At 39.3% G+C, this 20,422-nt stretch overlaps 1 protein-coding gene across 1 annotated transcript in view; it reads left to right on the forward strand.

Annotated features, from left to right (window-relative positions):
* The window catches only part of LOC110582200 (cullin-4B-like), a 169,468-nt gene that overhangs the window by 19,877 nt on the left and 129,169 nt on the right, over positions 1–20,422 (forward strand). Inside the window, exon 10 of the mRNA XM_044912036.1 lies at positions 1,697–1,815. Coding sequence (XP_044767971.1) covers positions 1,697–1,815 — 119 coding nt within the window. The remainder of the gene's footprint in view (positions 1–1,696; positions 1,816–20,422) is intronic.

A 20,422-nucleotide genomic window follows, 5' to 3' on the forward strand; every position in this document is an offset into this window, starting at 1 on the left:
AATAAAAATCCAGCAACTTTAAAAGGCATTCAGCTTTATAGAATTTGTTACTAATGTTTTTAAATCTCAGTTTGAAGAAATCACAGGAAAAAACAGGTGGATTTCTAGTAAAAAAAAAAAGGTTGTCTTTGTTTATAGGATGAGAAGAGAATAAAACCAGAGAGGTCTTGAGTATGTGTATACAATCGAAATAAACCAGGAACTTGTTACCTTAAAAAAAAAAAAAAAAAGCCTTCTTTAGCTTTATTTGGTTGTTTAAATGAAAATTAATCAATTTACCAGATTACTGTTTAGTTTATGGAATAAATTGCTTATACACCATGTTTCCTTTTTAAAAGGAATGAACACTAACATTCTCTATGATGTAAATTGAACACAGAGATTTGTGAAAGTAAGTTGAGGCCCCAAATGTAGAATATTTTTTAGATTTTTTTCCTATTTTTAAGGATTTTTAAGGATTTCCTATTTTTAAGGATTTTAAGTCCTATTTCTAGATTCAAAAATTAATTCACTGCCAGGGTCCTACTTCATTTTTTAAAAATTGTGATATAATTTTTATACCATAAAATTAATCTATTTTAACACAATAATATATTAATGAAATTGGGCAGTCATCACCCCATGCATCTTAGAACAATCAATGACTTTTTAATGATTGACAATTTTCAGTTGACCATTAGTATTTATTTTGATAATCGGAAAGGTCCATGAAAATCCGTAATCTAACATGTCATCATTATATCTTTTCTCATCTTGTGTTTTTTTAATAAATTTAAGTTTAAAATACAGAAAAAAATTATACTTCACACAAACCATACTAAAATGCTAACCTGATACTGTGGATTGATTAAAAATAGGAGTTTATCAACAACACAGTGGGAAGTGAGAAGTGAACTAAAGTAAAATAGATTTTTTAGATCTTTAAAGTTGAGGAATGCTGACAAAATTCTAAAACCTTATAATATTGATCTTTACTGATATTATATGTTAAGTATGGTACATATAGTTCCAAGAAACAGAGTTGGCAGAAAGTTTCTTTGGACAGTGAGGGTTTATTCAGTTAATGATGAGTACAAAAAGCAACAGGTTGATATTAAAATATTCTGATGCTGAACAAATGACTTTTTAGAAACAAATATATTCCTGTATATCCTTTGCATTCTGGGATTTTTATGTTTATTTATTCAGTGATTAAATTTATTCATGTATTTGGATATATCACATAGCATCCTTTTTGGACTTGATCATCTCTAACTTTCTTATTTCTCTTCCCTTGTAGAAATCAGTATCTGGTACTTAATCAGATATGTAATGTTTTTAATTACTAACTCTTTAATTAGAAATTAAAATTTCTCATTTTTCTGCACACTAATTGTACTACAAATTTGTTTACTGTATTATTTTTAATATAATACATATTTTTGGGCAATAATTTGAAACATGGAATGGTTTACAAAGACAGCAGTTATGAGAATGAAAAAACAATTGGTCTAGAGACATAAATTATTTTTTTCATTATCCATCTGATTATTACTTAATAAAACTTATTGATATTACTCTCATTTGTAAAGTTTAGGACTGTATCATTTTTATTGAGTAAATATCTTAATGTAATAATCTCAAAATAATCATTTAATGTATATCTTGAGGTGGATATTTGTATTGCTAGTTTTGCCTTCATGTTTCTAATATTCAGGCTTAAGTTATTTTCTTGATGAAAACAGGATTGAGGATTTGTCTCTACTTTACCAACTGTTTAGTAGGGTAGACTGTCGAGTTCAAGTTCTTCTTCAACATTGGATTGATTATATAAAGGTAATAATTTAAAGATATAATTGAAAAATTATTAGATTATTTATGGCTTACTTTCCCACTTTAATAATGTATGGTACTTTTTACCCTAGAACTTCTTGTCTTCTTATTTAAGCAATGTTTATTAACTTGAAATTCATAAAGTATCTGTATTTTAAACTTTCTTAAAACTCTTTTTTTCTCTGTTTGTAAAGCCGCACCCTGCCCCAAATAATATTTGTTTTTTGAAGGGGAAAGATGGGAACATTATTTACTGGTGTAACATTTTATTTTGCTTCACTGCCTTACATTTCTTTTACCACCTCACATTTTTAGTCTTTTGTTTAATAACAACAACATTGAAAGATTATAAATATAAGTTTTCTTGGGGAAGCAAAGAGGAGGGCAGCTTTCTTATCCTAAGGATCAAAGGGAGTCCTTCACCAGCCCAATGTTCTCAGCAGTTCAGTGTTTTTCAATGAATAATTAGTAAATTTTTGTAAGTGGTGAATAACACATAACATAAAATCTACTATTTTAACCATTTAAAGTATGCCGTTTAGTGCCATTTAGTACATACATACAAACAGCATACATACAGACGGACAGACAGAAAGTAGCTTAGTAAATGCCAGAGGCTGGGATGGGAAGATAAAAGGAATGGCTGCTCAACGGGTGCTGGTTTCCACAACCATCACTATTTAGCTCTGGAATATGTTCGTTATCTGCTAGAGAAATGCAGTACGCCTTGGAAGTGTCTCTCCTTATCTTCTTCCCAGAACCCTTGGCAACTACTCATCAACTTTCTGTCTATTCTGATTTGTCTGTTCTGGGTTATTTCCTAAAATTGAATCATACAATATGTGGGCTTTGTTTCTGGATTCCTTTACTTAAGATGTTCATCATGTTGTGACACTCTTTCTTTACTTTTAGTGGCTGATTAATATTCCATTGCATATCTGCACATTATGCTTATCACTTTATAAGTGGACACATATTTGGATTGTTCCCGCCTTTTGGTTCCCACCTTTTTGGGGACAGGTATTGGGAATAGTTCTTCTTTTAAAATTTTAACTTCAATTCCAGTTAACGTACAGTGTAATATTAGTTTCAGGTGTACAGTTTAGTAATTCAGCACTTCCATACAACACCCCATGCTCATCACAACTACACTTCTTAATCCCCATTACCTATTCAACCCATCCGCCACCTACCATTCCTCTGGTTGCCACCTTGTTTGTTCTCTAGAATTGAGTCTTTCTCTAGGTTTACCTCTCTCTCATTTTTGCCTTTTGCTCATTTGTTTCGTTTCTTAAAGTACACATATGAGTGAAATCATATATTATTTCCTTTTCTCTGACTTATTTTGTGCTAACTCCATCCATGTCTTTGCAAATGGCAAGATTTCATTCTGTTTATGGCTGAGTAATATTCCATTGTATATATATACTACATCATCTTTATCCATTCAAAGTCAGGGGACATGTGGGCTGTTTCCATAGTTTGGCTATTGTAAACAATGCTGCTGTAAACATCAGGGTGCATGTATCACTTTGAATGAGTGGTTTTGTATTATTTGGGTAAATACCTAATAGTGCAATGGCTGGGTCGTAACGTAGCTCTATTTTAATATCTTGAGGAACCTCCATACTGTTTTCCAGAGTGGCTGCATCAGTTTGCATTCCCACCAAAGAGGGTTCCACATCCTCATCAACATCAGTTTGTTTCCTGACTAGTTAATTTTAGCTATTCTGACCGGTGTAAAGTGGTGTCATGGTTTTGATTTCTATTTCCCTGATGATGAGTGAGTTGAGTGTCTTTTCATGTGTCTGTTGGCCATCTGGGTGTCTTTGGGAAAATGTCTGTTTGTGTTTTCTGCCCATTTTTAATTGGATTATTCATTTTTGGGGGGTGTGGAGTTTCAAGTTCTTTATATATTGTGGATACTAACCCTTTATCAGATATATCATTTACAAATACCTTCTCCCATTCTGTAGGTTGCTTTTTAGTTTTGTTGTTTACTTTGCTCTGCAGAAGCTTTCTATTTTGATGAAGTCCCAGTAGTTTATTTTTGCTTTTCTTACCTTGCCTCAGGAGACATATCTAGTAGACAGTTGCTAAGGCTGATATCAAAGAAGTTACTGCCTGTGTTCTCTTCCAGGATCTTAATGGTTTCATAGCTCACATTAGGTCTTTCATCCATTTTGATTCTATTTTTGTGTATGGTGTAGGAAAGTGGTCCAGTTTTATTCTTTTCCATGTTGCTGTCCAGTTTTCCCAACACCCATTTGTTGAAGACACTAACTCAATATTTCCTTCTTTGTCAAAGGTTAATTCACCATATAATTGTGAGTTCACTTCTGGATTTTCTATTCTGTTCCATTGATCTGTGTATCTGTTTTTGTGCCAGGACCATACTGTATTAATCATTACAGCTTTGTAATATAGTTTGAAGTCCAGAACTGTGGTGCCTCCAGCTTTACTTTTTCAAGCCTGCTTTGGCCTTTTGGGATCTTTTGTGATTCCATACAAATTTTAGGTTTGTCCCAGCTCTGTGGAAAATTCTGGTGGTGTTTTGATAGGGATTGCATTAAATCTGTAGATTGCTTTGGGTAGTATAGACATTTTAACAATAATTGTTTTTCAGTCAATGAGCATGGAATGTTTTTCCATTTCATTGTGTCCTCTTGTGTTTTATAGCATTCAGACTACAGATCTTTTGCCTCTTTGGTGAGGTTATTCCTAGGTATCTTAGTGTTTTGAGTGCAGTTGTAAATGGCAGTGCTTCCTTAATTTCTCTTTATGTTGCTTCATTATTAATGTATAGAAATGCAACAGATTTCTGTATATTGATTTTGTATCCTGCAACCTTACGGAATTTGTGTATCTTTTCTACCAGTTTTTTGGTGGAACCTTTCAGGTTTTGTAGATAGAGTATTATGTCATCTGCAAAAAGTGAAAGTTTGACTTCTTCCTTGCCAATTTGGTTGCCTTTTATTTTTTTGTTTGTGTTATTGTTCTGGCTAGGACTTCCAGTACTCTGTTAAATAACAGTTGTGAGAGTGCACATCCCTGTCTTGTTGAAGAAAAGTTGTCAGTTTCCCCCCTTGAGGATATTAGCTGTGGGTTTTTCATAATTGGCCTTTATTATGTTGAGGTGTGTTCCCTGTAAAATCCTACTTTGGTAGGTGGTTTTGTCATGAATAGATGTTGTACTTTGTTAAATGCTTTTTCTGTGCCTAGTGAAGTGATCATATGGTTCTTATCCTTTTATTGATGTGGTGTATCATGTTGATTGATTTGTGATACTGAACCACCCCTACAGCTCAGGAATAAATCCCACTTGATCGTGGTGAATGATTATTTTAATGTGCTGTTGGATTCAGTTTTCTTTCTTGTCTGTCTCTTCTTTGCCCTCAAAGAGTTCCCTTTAATAAAATTTCTTTCAGGGCTGATATAGTGGTCATGAACTCCTTTCATTTTTGTTTGTCTGGGAAACTCTTTATCTCTCCTAGTCTATTTTTTTTATTGTTATGTTAATCACCATGCATTACATCATTAGTTTTTGATGTACTGTTCCATGATTCATAGTTTGTGTATAGCACCCAGTGCTACATGCAGAACATGCCCTCTTTAATACCCATCACCAGGCTAACCCCTCCCCTCCCCTCTAGAACCCTCAGTTTGTTTTTCAGAGTCCATAGTCTTTCATGGTTTGTCTTCCCCTCCGATTTCCCCCACTTATTCTTCCCCTCCTGATATCTTCTTCTTCTCATTTTTTTTTAACATATAATGTATTATTTGTTTCAGAGGTACAGGTCAGTGATTCAACAGTCTTACACAATTTACAGTGCTCACCATAGCACATACCCTCCCCAATGTCTATCACTCAGGTACCCCTTCCCTCCCACCGCCCACCACTCCAGCAATGCTGTTTGTTTCTTGAGATTAAGAATTCTTCATTTCAAGGGTGCCTGGGTGGCTCAGTCGCTAAGCGTCTGCCTTCAGCTCAGGTCATGATCCCAGGGTCCTGGGATCGAGTCCCACATCGGGCTCCCTCCTCGGGGGGAAGCCTGCTTCTCCCTCTCCCGCTCCTGCTGCTTGTGTTCCTGCTCTTGCTATCTCTGTCTCTGTCAAATAAATAAATTATAAAAAAAAAAGAATTCCTCATTTCAGTGAGGTCATATGATACATGTCTTTCTCTGATTGACTTATTTCGCTCAGTGTAATACCCTCCAGTTCCATCCACATCATTATAGATGGGAAGATTTCATTCCTTTTAATGGCTGCATAATATTCCATTGTATATATATACCACATCTTCTTTATCCATTCATCTGTCAGTGGACATCTTGGCTCTTTCCACAGTTTGGCTATTGTGGACATTGCTGAAATAAATATCAGGGTGCACATACCCCTTTGGATCACTACATTTGTATCTTTGGGGTAAATACCCAGGACTGCAATTACTGGATCGTATGGTAGCTCTATGTTCAGCTTTTTGAGGAACCTCCATACTGTTTTCCAGAGTGGCTGCATCCACTTGCATTCCCACCAACAGTGTAGGAGGGTTTCCCTTTCCCTGCATCCCCACCAACAAGTGATTCCTGACTTGTTAATTTTAGCCATTCTGACTGGTGTGTGGTGATATCTCATTGAGGTTTTTACTTGGATTTCCCTGATGCCGAGGGATGTTGAACACTTTTTCATGTGTCTGTGGCCATTTGGATGTCTTCTTTGGAAAAATGTCTGTTCATGTCTTCTGCCCATTTCTTGATTGGATTCTTTGTTCTTTGGGTGTTGAGTTTGATGAGTTCTTTATAGATTTTGGATACGAGCCCTTTATCTGATATGTCATTTGCAAATATCTTCTTCCATTCTGTCAGTTGTCTTTTCATTTTGTTGACTGTTTCTTTTGCTGTGCAAAACCTTTTTATCTTGATGAAGTCACAATGGTTCACATTTGCCCTTGCTTACCCTGCCTTTGGAAATATTTCTAGGAAGAAGTTGCTGAGGCTGAGTCAAAGAGGTTGCTGCCTGTGTTCTCCTTGAGGATTTTGATGGACTCCTGTCTCACATTGAGGTCTTTCAACCATTTGGAGTCTGTTTTTGTGTGTGGTGTAAGGAAATGGTCCAGTTTCATTCTTCTGCATGTGGCTGTCCAATTTTTCCAAAACCATTTGTTGAAGAGACTGTCTTTTTTCCACTGGACATTCTTTCCTGCTTTGTTGAAGATTAATTGACCATAGAGATGAGGGTCCATTTCTGGGCTCTCTATTCTGTTCCATTGATGTATGTGTCTGTTTTGGTGCCAGTACCATACTGTCTTGATGATGACAGCTTTGTAATAGAGCTGGAAGTCCGGAATTGTAATGCCGCCAGTTTTGCTTTTCTTTTTCAACATTCCTCTGGCTATTTGGGGTCTTTTCTGGTTCCATACAAATTTTAGGATTATTTGTTCCATTTCTTTGAAAAAGTGGATGGTATTTTGATAGGGATTGCATTAAATGTGTAGATTGCTCTAGGTAGCATTGACATCTTCACAATATTTGTTCTTCCAGTCCACAAGCATGGAACGTTTTTCCATTTCTTTGTGTCTTCCTCAATTTCTTTCATGAGTATTTTATAGTTTTCAGAGTAAAGGTTCTTGGCCTCTTTGGTTAGATTTATTCCTAGGTATCTTATGGTTTTGGGTACAATTATAAATGGGATCGACTCCTTAATTTCTCTTTCTTCTGTCTTGTTGTTGGTGTATAGAAATACCCCTGATTTCTGGGCATTGATTTTATATTCTGCCACTTTACTGAATTCCTGTATGAGTTCTAGCAGTTTTGGGGTGGAGTCATTTTGGTTTTCTACATAAAGTATCATATCATCTGCAAAGAGTGAGTTTGACTTCTTTGCTGATTTGAATGCCTTTGATTTCTTTTTGTTGTCTGATTGCTGTGCCTAGGACTTCTAATACTATGTTGAATAGCAGTGGTGATAGTGGACATACCTGCCATGTTCCTGACCTTAGGGGGAAAGCTCTCAGTTTTCCCCAATGAGACTGACATTCGCTGTGGGTTTTTCATAGATGGCTTTTATGATATTGAGGTATGTACCCTCTATGCCTATACTCTGAAGAGTTTTGATCAAGAAAGGAGCTGTACTTTGTCAGATGCTTTTTCTGCATCTATTGAGAGGATCATCTTGTTCTTTCTTTTATTAATGTATTGTATCACATTGATTTGCAGATGTTGAACCAACCTTGCAGCCTAAGGATAAATCCCACTTGGTCGTGGTGAATAATCCTTTTAATGTATTGTTGGATCCTACTGGCTACTACTTTGGTGAGAATTTTTGCATCTGTGTTCATCAAGGATATTGGTCTGTAATTCTTTTTGATGGGGTCTTTGTCTGGTTTGGGGATCAAGGTAATGGTGGCCTCATAAAACGAGTTTGGAAGTTTTCCTTCCATTTCTATTTTTTGGAACAGTTTCAGAAGAATAGGTATTAATTCTTCTTGAAATGTTTAGTAGAATTTCCCTGGGAAGCCATCTGGCCCTGGGCTTTTGCTTGTTGGGAGATTTTTGATGACTGCTTCAATTTCTTAAGTGGTTGTAGGTCTGTTCAGGTTTTCTATTTCTTCCTGGTTCAGTTTTGGTAGTTGATACATCTCTAGGTATGCATCCTTTTCTTTCAGATTATCTAATCTGCTGACATATAGTTGCTCATAATATATTCTTATAATTATTTGTATTTCTTTGGCGTTGGTTGTGATCTCTCCCCTTTCATTCATGATTTTATTTATTTGGGTCATTTCTTCTTTTTCTTTTTGGCCAGATTAGTCTGGCCAGGGGTTTATCAATCTTGTTAATTCTTTCAAATAACCAGCTCCTAGTTTTGTTGATCTGTTCTACTGTTCTTTTGGTTTCTATTTCATTGTTTTCTGCTGGGATCTTTATTATTTCTCTTCTCCTGCTGGGTTTAGGCTTTATTTGCTGTTCTTTCTCCAGCTCCTTTAGGTGTAGGGTTAGGTTGTGTATTTGAGACCTTTCTTGTTTCTTGAGAAAGGCTTGTATTGCTATATGCTTTCCTCTTAGGACTGCCTTTGCTGCCTCCCAAAGATTTTGAACAGCTGTGTGTTCATTTTCATTGGTTTCCATGATTTTTTAAAATTATTCTTTAATTTCCTGGTTGACCCATTTATTCTTTAGTAGGATGCTTTTAGCCTCCATGTATTTGAGTTCTTTCTGACTTTCCTCTTTTGATTGAATTCTAGTTTCAAAGCATTGTGGTCTGAAAATATACAGGGAATGATCCCAATCTTTTGGTACTGGTTGAGACCTGATTTGTGACCTAAGATGTGATCTATTCTGGAGAATGTTTCATGGGCACTAGAGAAGAATGTGTATTCTGTTGCTTTGGGATGGAATGTTCTGAATATATCTGTGAAGGCCATTAGGTCCAGTGTGTCATTTAAAGTCTTTATTTCCTTGTTGATCTTTTGCTTAGATGATCGTCCATTTCAGTGAGGTGGGTGTTAAGGTCCTCAACTATTTTTGTATTGTTGTCAATGTGTTTCTTTGCTTTTCTTATTAATTGGCTTATATAATTGGCTGCTCCCATGTTAGGGCCATAGATATTTACAGTTGTTAGATCTTCTTGTTGGATAGACCCTTTCAGTAGAATATAGTGTCCCTCCTCATCTCTTATTAAGGATTGCCACCCAGCTTTCTTTTGGTGTCCATTAGCATGGTAAATGGTTTTCCACCCCCTCACTTTCAATCTGGGGGTGTCTTTGGTTCTAAAATGAGTCTCTTGCAGACAACATATCAATGGGTCTTGTTTTTTTATCCAATCTAATAGCCTGTGTCTTTTGATTGTGGCACACAGCCCATTTTCATTCAGGGTAACTATTGAAAGATATGAATTTGTTGCCATTGTATTGCCTGTAAGGTGACTGTTACTGTATATTGTCTGTGTACCTTTCTGGTCTATGTTGCTTTTAGGGTCTCTCTTTGCTTAGAGGACCCTTTTCAATATTTCTTGTAGGGCTGGTTTTGTGTATGCAAATTCCTTTAGTTTTTGTTTGTCCTGGAAGCTTTTTATCTCTCCTTCCATTTTCAGTGACAGCCTAGCTTGATATAGTATTCTTGGCTGTATGTTTTTCTCATTTCTGAATATATCATGCCGGTCCTTTCTGGCCTGCCAGGTCTCTGTGGATAGGTCTGTTGCCAATCTAATGTTTCTTCCATTGTAGGTTACAGCTCTCTTCTCAAGGTGCTTTCAGGATTTTCTCTTTGTCTCTGAGACTCATAAGTTTTACTATTAGAAGTCGGGGTGTTGACCTATTTTTATTGATTTTGAGGGGGGTTCTCTGTGCCTCCTGGGTTTTCATGCCTGTTTCCTTCCCCAAATTATGGAAGTTCTCTGCTATAATTTACTCCAATATACCTTCTGCCCCTCTCTCTCTTTCTTCTTCTTCTGGGATCCCAATTATTCTAATGTTGTTTTATCTCATGGTATCACTTATGTCTCAAATTCTGCCCTCATGATCCAGTAGTTGTTTATCTTTTTCTCAGCTTCTTTATTTTCCATCATTTGGTCTTCTATATCACTGATTCTCTCCTCTGCCTCATTTATCCTAGCAATTAAAGACTCCATTTTTTTATTGCACCTCCCTAATAGCCATTTTGATTTCGACTTCATTAGATTTTAGTTCTTTTATTTCTCCAGAAAGGGTTTCTCTAATAATTTCCATCCTTTATTTCAAGCTCAGCTAGTATCTTTACAAATCAACATTCTGAACTGTAGTTCTGACATCTTACTAATGCCCATATTGATTAGGTCCCTGGCAGTCTGAACTGCCTCTTGTTCCTTTGTTGAGGTGATTTTTTTCCATCTTGTCATTTTGTCCAGAGGAGAATAGATGAATGAGAGAACAAAATGCTAACAAGGTAAAAACGTCCCCAGAAGGGTGCCTGGGTGGCTCAGTCAGTTAAGCGACTGCCTTCAGCTCAGGTCATGATCCTGGAGTCCCGGGATTGAGTCCTGCATGGGGCTCCCTGCTCGACGGGGAGTCTGTTTCTCCCTCTGACCGTCCCCCCTCTCATGGGCTCTCTCTCTCTCTCATTCTCTCTCTCTCAAATAAATAAATAAAATCTTTAAAAAAAAAGTCCCCAGAAAATATACAATAAACAAATCAGAAAGGCCTGAAACTGGGGAAAAAGAAATGGAAAGAAAGAAAAAAGAAAAAGATAAAAACAAACAAAAACGGGGGAGGGGAAAGATGGCGGAGGAGTAGGAGACCTTATTTCAACTGGTCCCCGGAATTGAGCTGGATAACTACCAGAACACTCTGAGCACCCACGAAACCAGCCTGAGATATAAGAAGATCTGGATCTCTACAAATAGAATATTGCAGGCGGTTGGTTTTGAGGTATGAAGCAGAGAGCCGTGATGCTGCGGGCAGGTATCGGAGGATAAACGGTGGCGGGAGGGTGCCTGGATGTGGGGATCCTACACCGCAGGTGAGTGACACCCTCACGTGCTGCAGACAGGGCACAGACTTGCAGACCGGTAGCAGTGGGGAAAGGACCTTAGGGCAGTCCCCGGGGTGAGGACCAGACCGACGGGGTCCCGCGCACACGAACCGCAGCCCCTCCAGACAGCAACCGGAGTGACAGTCACGCACATGTGAACTGTAGCCCAAGAGACAGAAACCCAGTGTGCTGGGGTCCTGCCAGTGAACTGCAACCACTAGAGGTGGAAACCGGAGTGAAGGAGTCGCGGCATGCAAACTTGGAGTGGCTCGCGGTTTTAGAAGCACAAAGGGCACAGACGTGCCCCGACCTGGAGGCAGGACTGGGAGTGCTGTGGAGGGGACCACAACCCAGGACGCTGCAGTTTATAGCAGCACGGACAGAAGTGGAGACAGTGTGCCCTGGAGAACTCACTGAAGAATAGACTGAGGTCTCTCTGATCTGAGGCAGAGGGTTGGAAATGGTCTTTTCTGCTCTGACTCATGGAAGAGACACAGAAAGCCCCAAAGACTGATTCCCACTGAGCCCATCCCCCGCAACAGGGGTGCAGGGCAAATCCGCCCAAACAGGGTTGCCTGAGTAACAGCGTGGCAGGCCCCTCCTGCAGAAGACAGGCTGGGAAAACAAGAGGCCAGCAACCCTAAGGTCCCAAGAAAATAGGTGCATCTTGCTTGGGTTCTGGGGAATAATTTCAACTCTATACATTCCCTCAAACACCCATCAACAGAATGACTAGGAGGAGGAGCCCGCAAAACAGAAAAGACTCAGAGATTATGACTTATGCTGCAGATTTACAAATGGATGCAGACATAACCAAGATGTCAGAGATGGAATTCAGGCTAGCAATTGTGAGACAATGGGTAGAATGGAGAAATCAATTAATGGCAACATAGAATCTCTAAAGGCAGAAATAAAAGGTGAATTGGCAGAACTTAAAAATGCTATCAAAGAGATCCAATCCAATAGATAATCTACACCTAGGCTAACTGAGACAGAAGAGAGAATAAGCGATCTGGAAGACAGTATAATAGATAAAAAGGAAAAGAGGAGGCCAGGGAAAAACAACTCAGAATCCATGAAAATAGAATCAGAGAAATAAGTGACACCATGAGGCGTTCCAATGTCAGAATAACTGGAATCCGGAGGGAGTGGAGAGAGGGAGAGGGCTAGAAGATGTATTTGAGGAAATCGTAGCTGAGAACTTCCCTAATCTGGGGAATGAAACAAACATTCAAGTCCTAGAGGCAGAGAGCACCTCCTCCTAAGATCAAGGAAAACAGGCCAACACCCCAGCATATAATAGTAAAACTTGCAAATCTTAGAACCAAGGAAACCATCTTAAGGGCAGTTAGGGGGAAGAGATTCCTTAGGTACAGAGGGAGGAACACCAGAATAATGTCAGACCTATCCACAGAGACCTGGCAAGCCAGAAAGGCCTGGCAAGACATATTCAGGGCACTAAATGAGAAGAACATGCAGCCAAGAATACTTTATCCGGCAAGGCTGTCATGTAGAATGGATGAAGAGTTGCAGAGCTTGCAAGACGGGCAGAAACTGAAAGAATATGTGACCACTAAGCCGGCCCTGCAAGAAATATTAAGGGGGGTTCTATAAAAGGAGAAAGACCCCAACAGTGATAAAGCAGGAAATTTACAGGGACAATCTATAAAAACAATGTCTTTACAGGCAATACAAGGACAATTAATTCATATTTTCCAAATATCACTCTCAACGTGAATGGCCTAAATGCTCCCATAAAATGGCACAGGGTTGCAGATTGGATAAAAAGACAGGACCCATCCATATGCTGTCTACAGGAGATTCATTTTGAACCTTTTAAAGATACATCCACACTGAAAGTGAAGGCATGGAGATCCATCTTCCATGCCAACGGACCTCAAAAGCTGGGGTAGCAATTCTTCTATCAGACAAATTAGATTTTAAACTCAAGTCTGTGGTTAGAGACACAGAAGGACACTATATCATTCTTAAGGGGTCTATCCAACAAGAAGATCTAACAGTTGTAAATATGTATGCCCCCAGCAAGGGAGCAGCCATCTACATAAGCCAACTGTTAACCAAAATAAAGAGTCATTTTGATAACAATACGTTAATTGTAGGAGACCTCAATACTCCACTCTCAGCAATGGACAGATCATCTAAGCAGAAAATCAACAAGGAAACAAGAGCTTTGAATGATACACTGGACCAGATGGACCTCCCAGATATTTGCAGAACATTCCACCCTAAAACAACAGAATACTCATTCTTCTCGAGCGCACATGGAACTTTCTCCAGCATAGACTATATACTCGGTCACAAATCAGGTCTCAACTAGAAGTTGGTTCTTTGAAAGAATTAATAAGATTGATAAACCATTGGCCAGACTTATCCAAAAGAAGAGAGAAAGGACCCAAATTAATAAAAGTATGAATGAAAGGGGAGAGATCATGACGAACACCAAGGAAAAAAAAACAACTATTAGAAATTATTATCAACAACTATATGCCAATAAACTGAGCAATCTGGATGAAATGGAGGCCTTCCTGGAAACCTATAAGCTGCCAAGACTGAAACAGGAAGAAATTGACAACCTGAATAGGCTAATAACCAGTAACGAGATTGAAGCAGTGATCAAAAATCTCCCAAAAAACAAGCGTCCAGGGCCTGATGGATTCCCTGGGGAATTCTACCAAACATTGAAGAAGAAAAAATAACCTACTCTACTGAAGCTGTTTAAAAAAATAGAAACAGAAGGAAAACTCCCAAACTCATTCTATGAGGCCAGCATTACCTTAATCACCAAACCAGGCAAAGACCCCATCAAAAAGGACCAATATCCCTGATGAATATGGATTCCAAAATCCTCAACAAAATCCTAGCTAATAGGATCCAACAATACATCAAAAGGATCATCCACCACGACTGGGATTTATTCCCGGGATGCAAGGGTGTTTCAACATTCGCAAATCCATCAGTGTGATAGAACACATTAATAAGAGGAGGGAGAAGAACCGTATGGTCCTCTCAATTGATGCAGAAAAAGCATTTGACAAAATACAACATCCTTTCCTGATTAAAACTCTCCAGAGTATAGGGATAGAGGGAACATTCTTCAAGCTCATAAAATTCATCTATGAAAAACCCACAGCAAATATCACCCTCAATGTGGAAAAGCTGAGAGCCTTTCCCTTAAGATCAGGAACACGTCAAGGATGCGCACTCTCACCACTGTTTTTCAACATAGTACTAGAAGTCCTAGCAACAGCAATCAGACAACAAAAAGAAATAAAACGTATTCAAATTGGCAAAGAAGAAGTCAAACTCTCTCTTTTCACAAATGACATGATACTTTATGGGGAAAACCCAAAGACTCCACCCCCAAATTACTAGAACTCCTCCAGCAATTCAGTCATGTGGCAGGATACAAAATCAATGCACAGAAATCAGTTGCTTTCTTATACACTAACAACACAACTGTAGAAAGAGAAATTAAAGAAACGATTCCATTTACAATAGCACCAAAAACCATAAGATACATCGGAATAAACCTAACCAAAGAGGTAAAGGATCTATACTCTAGGAACTACAAAACACTCACGAAAGAAATTGAAGAAGACACAAAAAGATGGAAAAATATTCCATGTTCATGGATCGGAAGAATAAACATTGTTAAAATGTCTATGCTAGCTAGAGCAATCTATACCTTCAATGCCATCCTGATCAAAATTCCAATGACATTTTTCAAAGTGCTGGAACAAACAATCCTAAAATTTGTATGGAATCAGAAAAGACCCCGAATCACCAAGGAAATGTTGAAAAAGAAAAACAAAGCTGGGGGCATCACGTTGCCCGATTTCAAGCTATATTACAAATCAGTGATCACCAAGACAGCATGGTACTGGCACAAAAACAGACATACAGACCAATGGAACAGAATAGAGAACCCATATATGGACCCTCAACTCTATGGTCAAATAATCTTTGACAAAGCAGGAAAAAACATGCAATGGAAAAGAGACACTCTCTTCAATAAATGATGCTGGGAAAATTGGACAGCCACATGCAGAAGAATGAAATTCGACCATTCTCTAAACCACTCACAAAGCTAAAGTCAAAGTGGATGAAAGACCTCAATGTGAGACAGGAATGCATCAAAATCATAGAGGAGAACATAGGCAGTAACCTCTTTGACATAGCCCACAGCAATTTCTTTCAAGATACATCTCCAAAAGCTAGTGAAAGAAAAGCAAAAATGAACTTTTGGGACTTCATCAAGATAAAAAGCTTCTGCACAACAAAGGAAACAGTCAACAAAACAAAGAGGCAACCCACAGAATGGGAGAAGATATTTACAAATGACACTACAGATAAAGGGCTGGTATCCAAGATCTATAAAGAACTTCTCAAACTCAACACCCAAAAAACAAATAATCAAGTCAAAAAGTGGGCAGAAGAGATGAACAGACACTTCTCTGAAGAAGACATACAAATGGCTAACAGACACATGAAAAAATGTTCATCATCATTAGTCATCAGGGAAATTCAAATCCAAACCACACTGAGATACCACCTTACACCAGTTAGAATGGCAAAAATGGAGAGGAAAAGAAACAACAAATGTTGGAGAGGTTGTGGAGAAAGGGGAACCCTCTTACGCTGTTGGTGGGAATGCAAGTTGGTACAGCCACTTTGGAAAACAGTGTGGAGCTCCCTCAAAAATTTAAAAATAGAGCTACCCTATGACCCAGCAATTGCAGTCCTGGGTATTTACTCCAAAGACACAGATGTAGTGAAAAGAAGGGCCATATGCACCCCAAAGTTCATAGCAGCAATGTTCGCAATAGCCAACTGTGGAAAGAGCTGAGATGCCCTTCAACGGATCAATGGATCAAGATGTGGTCCATATATACAATGGAATATTACTCAGCCATCAGAAAAGATGAATACCCAACTTTCACATCAACATGGATGGGACTGTGGGAGATTATGCTAAGCGAAATAAGTCAAGCAGAGAAAGTCATTTAGCATATGGTTTCACCTATTTTTGGAACATAAAGAATAACATGGAGGGCATTAGGAGAAGGAAGGGAAAAATGCGGGGGGGAATTGGAGGGAGAGATGAACCATGAGAGACTATGGACCTGAGATACAGGGTTCTAGAGGGGATGGGGGAGGGGGGATTTGTTAGCCCGGTGATGGGTATTAAGGAGGGCACATACTGCATGGAGCACTGGGTGTTATACGAAAACAATGGATCATGGATCACTACATCAAAAACTAATGATGTATTGTATGGTGACTAACATAATATAATAAATTTTTTTTATGATCAGATATGATCAGACTGGTGCATAGATCAGTGCCACACACTAGATTTTGGGCGTATTTTGGTCTGTTAGAAGAAAGTGCCTCCCAAAATTTTATTAGGGTTACTACGATGAAGGGATGGAGTATGATTGTAAGGATGAAAATTATAAAAGATTTTATAAAAGGAACTGATAAGATAAGAAGTTGGTTGAAAAAAGAAAGAAGAGGATTTAAAAAAAGGGTGGGGAGAGAATATGATTAAGTAGGAGACTAGAACAAAGCCATACACTATAGATTTAGGGTATATTTTGATCTGTTAGAAGAAAATGTATCCCAAAATTTTAAAGAGAGAACAATTTATATATATAGCAAAAATAAGGGTAACTATTATGAAGGGATAGAATATGACTCTAAAAATGAAAAATAAAAAAGATTTTTTAAAAAAGGGATTGATAAGATGTTGGTTGAAAAAGGGAAGAAGAAAAGTTTAAAAAAAGGGCAGTTAAAAAAATTAACTTTGAAAGACTAAAGAATCATGGGAAAAAAGCTGTGAATTCTATGTTCAGTATTCCCCTAGCGGTGGAGTTCTGGCATTCTCATTAATCAGTAAACTTAGTCTGGCTGACTGTTCTTGCTGATCTTCTGGGGGAGGGGCCTGTTGCCATGGTTCCCAAATCTGTTTGCCAGAGGCAGAGTTGCCATGCCCTTGCCGGGTCGGGGCTAAATAATCTGCTTGGGATTCTCTCAGGAGCTTTTGTCCCTGCAAGCTTTCCATACTGCTTTTGAGGACAAGAGTGAAAATGGCGGCCTCCCAATCTCCACTCCAGAGAAGTCGAGAACTCGGGGGCACCACTCCTCAGTGAGTCCCCAGAGAAAAGCAGTCAGTCACTCCCGTCTCCCCGGTCTCCGGCTGCACTCCGCGCTCACCCAGCCTGTGACTGAGCATTTCTATCTCTGGCACCCAACTCCGTGTGGAGTCTCCAAACCCAGCAGATCCCTGAGGTGCACTCCCATGCTGTTCCTCCCAGGGGAGGAAGGAGAGTCTCCCCAGATCTGCCCTTAGTTGGGTCCCTGCTGGAGGAGCAGTGGCCTGACTGTGCCTCGGATCCTGGTTTATGGCAACCCCGAGCTGAGAGCCTGCTCCTCGGCTGCATCTCTGCAGCCAGCTTCCCCGCTCCGATACCTGGGAGCTCTGCCACTGGTCTTTCTGTCACCCTGAGGGTCCTGAGACCATACTGTCCCGCGAGGGTTCCACCCCTCGCTTAGCCACTGGAGCGATGTCCCTCAGTGGAGCAGACTTCTAAAAGTTCCGATTTTGTGCTCTGAGGCTCTATCACTTGCCAGAAGCGGCTGACAGAGGTCCCCTCCCCCACCATCTATCCTCCCGAATATCGCCTCGGAGTCATTTCTCCACATGTCCTACCTTCCAAAAAGTGGTCACTTTTCTGTTCAGAGAGTTGTTGCTATTCTTTTCTTCAATCTCCTATTGTGTTTGTAGGTGTTCAGAATAGTTTGATCCCTATCCAGATGAATTCCTGGGACCAGATGAAATCCAGGTCTCCTACTCTTCCAACATCTTGCTCTCCCCCCCTTGCCCCCCCTATTCTAAATGACAGCTTTGCTGGGTAGCATATTCTTGGCTGCAGATTTTTCCCCTTCAGCAAGTTGACTATATCATGCCACTGTCTTCTGGCTTGCTAAGTTTCTGTGGACAGATCTGCTGCTAGCCTTATGGGTTTTTCCTTGAATGTTAATGACTTTTGTTGCTTCAAAAATTTTTTTCTCTATCACTCTATTTGGAAATTTAATTACTGTGTGCCTTGGTGTTGGCCTTCTTTTGTTGATTTTGAGGTAGTGCTCTGTGCCTCCTGGCTCTCAATGTCTGTTTTCTTCCCCAGATTAGGGATGTTTTCAGCTATGATTTCCTCAAATAAATTTTCTACCCCCTTTTCTCTCTCTTCTTCTTCTGGAACTCTATGATATGAATGTTACTATGTTACTACATTTGATGAAGTCACTGAGTTCCATAAATCTATTCTTATGTTCCATAATTATTTTTTCTCTCTTTTATTCACCTTCATTAATTTCCATAACTTTGTCTTCTAGGTCACTAGTTCAGTCCTCTGCTCCTTGTAGACTGTTCATTGCATCAAGCCTGTTTCCAATCTCATCTTTTTGCACCTTTCTTATCTTATTCTTTTTTTAATACTTTTTTTAATACTCTATAATAAGTGTCTTCCTGAAATATTCTATTCTTTGTTGAATCCCTGTGAGTATCATTATGATTGTTGCTTTTAATGGCGATCATGCATGTCACTTATATCTGTTTCACTTAGATCTCTCTCTGTGGCTTTATCTTGTTCTTTCATGTGGGATAAATTTTTCCATCTTCCCATTTTGTCTATGTCTCTGCATTCTTCTCTGTGTTAGAAAACCCATGTATGACTGTAGCTCCTAATAGTAATAACCTTATAAAGAAAAGGTCATGTATTGCCCAGGGCCTCATGCTTCAGGGAGCGTCTCTACTGTGTGCTGTGTGCACTCTGCTACTGTGTTTTGACTGTTCTATTTCTCTGGCCATTTGTCTGCAGACCTTCTTCTTGCCTGCTGTGTGCAGTGTTTGTACCTTGGCCAGAGTGTAGCAAGTTTTAACTAAGTGTGCTCTGGTCTGCTTGTGAAATGAGACCTGACACCACCTCTGTCAGAATTGAGGCCCTGCGGAACTCTCTGTTTGGGAGTCATGGTGTGGGCAGGACTTTGTGCTAGGCCTTTGTGGCGGGAGGGTGCACCATGCTGGGCCTGAAGCAAGCTTGACTGAGAGGGGCAGTCCTTTTGGAGCTCAGGGCTGTACAACTTCATATAAGCAAGTTAGGCAGCCATTGTAGGCTCTGTGCTACTCCCCACAGATGGCTCTCTATTTATCCTGAGGGGTGAGAAAGGGAAATGGTGCCAGTCAGTTCCTTTGTTCCAGGAGAGGTGTCTGTTCCTCTCAGGGACACACTCCAAGAAGAGCGAATAATCTGCTGTGCACCCCAGCTGTACTTCTGATCTTCTTTCCACACCATCCGTACCTGGGTTATTTGCTTGCCTCCTATTCAGGAGGAGGGCAGTGACCTGAGGGCTCTATCCCAGCATAGCCCACTGACCTTTAAAATCTAACCTTTAAGCCCTTTTGGTTGCAGTGTTTTGTAGAGCCCTTTTGTGTTCACCTGTAGTTTCCTCTCTCTCTTGCCTTTCTCAGCAATCAGGCTCCCTCCCCTCCACAGCACGTGTGTTCCCTTTCTCCATTAAACCCCATCTCTGCACTTCCCACCTTCCTTACTTAGTGTGGCCTCTTCTTTCCCTTTAGTTGTGGAGTTTGTTCTCTCAGTCTTCAGATTGATTTCTGGGGAATTTAGGATGATTTGAAAGTTATCTAGTTGTGTTACTGTGACTGTGGGAGTCTGGGGTACTCCTAGTCTGCTGCCATCTTTCTCCAAGATTGGCATATATGTTACTGTTTGACTAATCTCTTCTTTTCAGTATATATCCAGAAATGAAATTGTTGTGGGCTGTATTCTAAGATGTGGAATTGCTGTATTATATTGTAGTTGAGCAATCATTATTTTCCACAGGGCTGTACCATATTTTTTGTTTTGGTTCTATGTGCCCTTTTCTTCTATTTGTTGAAAAAGTTCAGGAAGTTTGGTATTCATTTTTCTTTAAATCTTTTTTAGGTTTGGCTGGTAAAAGACATCTGAATCTGTGCTTTCCTTTGCTTGCAGGTTTTTCTTAACTGATTAATCTCTTTGCTT

This window comes from Neomonachus schauinslandi, chromosome Y (assembly GCF_002201575.2).
Source record: "Neomonachus schauinslandi chromosome Y, ASM220157v2, whole genome shotgun sequence".
In the NCBI taxonomy this organism is placed as follows: domain Eukaryota; kingdom Metazoa; phylum Chordata; class Mammalia; order Carnivora; family Phocidae; genus Neomonachus; species Neomonachus schauinslandi.